Genomic DNA, 5,000 nt, shown 5'->3' on the forward strand with positions numbered 1-5,000 from the left:
GGGCTGGTCAGGATGATCCTCAGGACAGGAACTTCATCCTAACATTTACAAGGCATCTAGATCGTTTCTTGATTTCCTGACTGATTTTCACTGCACAAAAATGTATATAATAAATATTTCAATTTATTACTTGGAAAAATATTGAGTTTTTTCATTATTATTAATTTATATTATTATTTTGTCATTATTCTACTGCCCTGTTAGTTGTAATATTTATTTATTTTTATAATTACATTTTATTTAAAAAAAATTAAATCTACTATTTATTTTAATGAATTTTTAAGGTTTATTTTAATCACTGTTTTTATTTTAATTCAAAATAAAAAAATGTATTTGTTTAAATTTAATGTTTATTTTTTATTTTAATCACATTTTTATTTATTGAGAGGATCGGGCGGCAGTGGAAGGCGGGGGCCTCGACAACTGATCCCTGGACACATTTCTATTTAAATGTAATATTTAATCATTTATTGTAATCACATTTGCATTTATTTATTTTTAATCACATTTTTATTTATATTTATTTATTTATTTTTTATTTATTTATATTATTTCTACACTAAGCTTTTCCACTAACCTGTGATCGTCTCCTCCATGACGTGTGATGCTTTATCATTTCTATGTCATGTTTTTGACCAGATCTCATTAACTCTAATAACCGCCTCTGAAACACAACAGTGGTGGAGCACGAGAGCTGCCGACGGCTGAGAGGGACACGACAGCAGGAAGTGATGCGAGCGTGCGCAGGAAGTGATGCGGTGTGGCGCAGGAAGTGATGCGAGCGCGAGCACCTTCATGGGGGCGAGCTGTATGGGTGTGATGTAGGACGGGTCCACCACGGGTCTGGGCCGGTTCGCTGTGTCCGCTAGCAGACTCTGCCACTGCGACGGCAGGCCCGTGAACCTCTGCTCCTGCGGGTCGAAGCCCGTGTGGACCCGGTGCTCGAAGTTAGACGGCGCCGAGATCTCCAGACGCTTCTTCTTCTTTCCAAACATGCTGGAAAAGCTGGAATAACCTGAGAGAGAGGGGGGGGGGGAGGGGGGGAGGGGGGGGGGAGAGAGGGAGAGAGAGAGAGAGAGAGGGGGGGGGGAGAGAGAGAGAGAGAGAGAGAGAGAGGGGGGGGGGGAGAGAGAGAGAGAGAGGGGGGGGGGAGAGAGGGAGAGGGAGAGGGGGGGGGGAGAGAGAGAGAGTGGGGGGAGAGAGAGGGAGGGAGAGGGGGGGGAGAGAGAGAGAGAGAGAGAGAGAGTGGGGGGAGAGAGAGAGGGAGAGGGGGGGGAGAGAGAGAGAGAGAGGGGGGGGGGGAGAGAGATAGAGAGGGAGAGAGAGAGAGAGAGAGAGAGAGGGGGGGAGAGAGAGGGAGAGAGAGAGATAGGGGGGAGAGAGAGAGAGAGAGAGAGAGGGGGAGAGAGAGAGAGAGAGAGAGAGGGGGGGGGGAGGAGAGAGGGAGAGAGAGAGATAGGGGGGAGAGAGAGAGAGAGAGAGAGAGAGAGAGGGGGAGAGAGAGAGAGAGAGAGAGAGGGGGGGGGGGAGAGAGAGGGGAGAGAGTTGTTTACACACGGACTATTATCTTCTGTAGAAATCTGAAACTCAATGTATCTCATATCTGATGATATGATAAGTTTCATCATTGATTCTGATATTTTCCTGTTTATTAGACACACACACACTCTCTCTCTCTCTCTCTCTCTCACACACACACACACACTCTCTCTCTCACACACACACACACTCTCTCTCTCTTACACACACACAAACACACCCTCTCTCTCTCACACACACTGACGCAGCAGATTCTTCACATGCCGCTCAGAATAACATCAGTTCACACACACTCTCTCTCTCTCTTTCTCTCTCTCACACACACACACACACACACACACACACACACACACACACACACACACACACACACACACACACACACACACAGTTAATCATGTGCTCTCAGCATCAGCAGAACTCATTCATTTGTATCTCATGGGTTTCAGAACATAGAGAACAAACGAAGCCCAGCGATCTCAGAAGATCTCGATGTGAACTCAATCATTTCTCATCACATGATCAGAGCGGCTGTTCCCTATGTTTTCATTTTTCTGGTTTCCATTTTAATGGTTTAATTTATTTTAAATTAATTGAATTCATAAAACTTTAACCATTTAATATACTTAAAATATACACTCGAACATTATGTTGGCATTAGTGGAATTGCACTAGCATGGTTTAAATCACACTTATCTGACCGTTATCAGTTTGTGGCAGTAAAAGTTCAGTATGGCGTACCACAAGGCTCAGTACTAGGACCGCTGCTGTTCACTCTGTACATGCCACACACACACACACACACACACACACACACACACAATTATTTATTATTTACTTTCCTATTATCACTGTAAAGCTGCTTTGAAACAGTCCGTATTGTTAAAGCGCTGTATACATGAAGGAGACTCGACATCACAGAGTCCCAGTGCGTTCACTTCACACACACCGTCCCCGGCCTTCAGACTACAATACACACACAACACTATATTATACTACACTACACCACACTACACTATATTATACTACACTACAATACGCTACACATAACACTATAGTACACTACACACACCACACTACACTATACTACAACACACCATACTGTAATATACTACACAACACAGCAGACAACACAATACTACACAACTAACACACAACACAACACACAACACTACACTACAAAACACACCTCACCACAACACACCACACTATAGTACACTACACACACCACACTACACCACTACATTACACCATACTATAATATACTACACTACACACAACACAGCAGACAACACAATACTACACAACACTACACTACAGACAACACAACTCAACAGACAACACAACTCAACAGACAACACAACTCAACAGACAACACTACACAACACTACTACAGTGTGTATATATATAACCTAAGCATGGGTTTCTAAAACTTCCAGTGACACCTGCAATTGGTCAGTCGGACAGATAGCCCCGCCCCAAACTCACGTGATTGGCCGAGTCAGAAGTTGAACGCGGTCCAGTGTTTTACTCTCAGTGACACTGACACTAGCTGAAGATCTGTAGATCAGAGTGTTTTAGAGGAGCTCTGCCTCGTGTGTGTCCAGCTGATGTGTCGACACACACACAACGAGCCAGTGTCCACCGTGACCATCGGCACCAGTGTGTCCTCACACCATCTGTCACCGCACGCTCCCGCACAAACACAGAACCGGGACCATCCCAGCTTCCGGAACACTGAACACGCCCGGCACTATTTTCAGCAAACATCCACAACGCGACAGAGATACGCTTGCATTCCTCACACGCCAGAGACCAGCACACTTCTGTGTTCCGGCCGCTCATTCACACACACCAGTGTCTGGAGCTCGAGCACACACACCAGTGTCTGGAGCTCGAGAATGCTAAATACCACCACAGGAATAAATATATTAATACATAAATATTTGTGGGAGTTTTGGGATGTGAACTCTGATGTGCCGAACTGAGAACTGTGTGAAATAGTGACCAAAGTATTGATGATAATAATAATAATCTCACAGCGATCTTGCGTATTTATGAATGAACGGCTCGTTTTAAAATCTTCCCGGTCGACTGACATTTGTTTAGTCGTCTGCTTTAAACATTACAATCCTCATGATAACTTTCGTTAACTTTACATTAAGTAAATCCACTTCAAAAGCGAGTTACTCCTGGACAGCGAAGCCATAGAGACACACAGCGACAGCAATAACAGAAGTTCAACGACAATATTCTACAGATGCGGCGCACTCGTTTTTTCTGGCGCATGAGGTCTGTAGACTAAACACATGATGCGCATGTGCACGCCGTCGCCGTTTTCACAGATTCACGTTTTTGAAGTTTACGCGGAGATGATAACGCTTTTTTTTTTTTAAATGTCAAAACTTGCACCGTGGATCCTGTTTCAGAGTGTGTGTTCTCGAGCTCCAAACACTGGTGTGTGTGAATGAGCGGCCGGAAGAACAGCTCGTTTTGATATGGGATCTGTGATGTCATGTTTGCATAAGCCCGCCTCCAGAGCAAGACATCCATAGTTCGAATTACGGGGGGTATTGGGGGGTCCGACCCCCTAGATGAGACTTGGATCCTCCCAAAAAGGATGAAAATAATAGGTGGGGGTGGGGGGGGGGTTATGTTCACATACTTTATGTTCACAGAAGCTGTGTATAATTCGAACACTGAAGACATCGACCAATAGTTGTACATCACCGCACCGTAGGCCCCGCCCACTGGCATTCAATCGCTAATGGCTGACTTCTGCCTACACTGGATGCGAGCGTCACGTCAAAAGCTAATATAATCCATTATAATGATACAGTATACAGATGTGTGTTCAGTTTCTGAACTTAACTTTTTACAACACAAGTTACTAAAGATAACTTTGTTACAGTATTTTCCTGTTATCTCTGTAAAGCTGCTTCGAAACACTCTGTACTGTAAGAAGCGCATTAAATAAAGCAGACTGGACTTTCTGACGGACTTGCGCTTGAGTCTGTTGACCACAGGACAAAAGGCAGATTGTCCAGTTTAAACAGCCGGTGTGAGTTTCTGTACAGACTCAGAAGATCTCAGCGTCAGAAGATCCCAGCGTCAGAAGATCCCAGCGTCAGGAGATCCCAGCGTCAGGAGATCCCAGCGTCAGGAGATCCCAGCGTCAGAAGATCCCAGCGTCAGAAGATCCCAGCGTCAGAAGATCCCAGCGTCAGAAGATCCCAGCGTCAGGAGATCCCAGCGTCAGAAGATCCCAGCGTCAGAAGATCCCAGCGTCAGAAGATCCCAGCGTCAGAAGATCCCAGCGTCAGAAGATCCCAGCGTCAGAAGATCCCAGCGTCAGGAGATCCCAGCGTCAGAAGATCCCAGCGTCTGAAGATCCCAGACTCAGAAGATCCCAGCGTCAGAAGATCCCAGCGTCAGGAGATCCCAGCGTCAGGAGATCCCAG

At 45.4% G+C, this 5,000-nt stretch overlaps 1 protein-coding gene across 5 annotated transcripts in view; it reads right to left on the reverse strand.

Moving 5' to 3' along the window:
• The window catches only part of pak5 (p21 protein (Cdc42/Rac)-activated kinase 5), a 66,763-nt gene that overhangs the window by 47,359 nt on the left and 14,404 nt on the right, over positions 1-5,000 (reverse strand). For 4 of the 5 annotated variants that reach the window (XR_013800634.1, XR_013800635.1, XM_079639305.1 and 1 more), the window contains exon 2: positions 792-1,015. Coding sequence is in view for 3 of the 5 variants with exons in the window: in XM_079639305.1 (XP_079495431.1) it covers positions 792-995 (204 nt within the window). In the remaining 2 variants the exon portion in view is untranslated. Of the gene's footprint in view, positions 1-791; positions 1,016-3,027; positions 3,158-5,000 lie in introns of those variants that run through there. The other variant, XM_079639304.1, reaches the window with a different exon arrangement.

The sequence above is a fragment of the Phoxinus phoxinus genome, assembly GCF_949152265.1.
Source record: "Phoxinus phoxinus genome assembly, chromosome: 16".
NCBI lineage: Eukaryota > Metazoa > Chordata > Actinopteri > Cypriniformes > Leuciscidae > Phoxinus > Phoxinus phoxinus.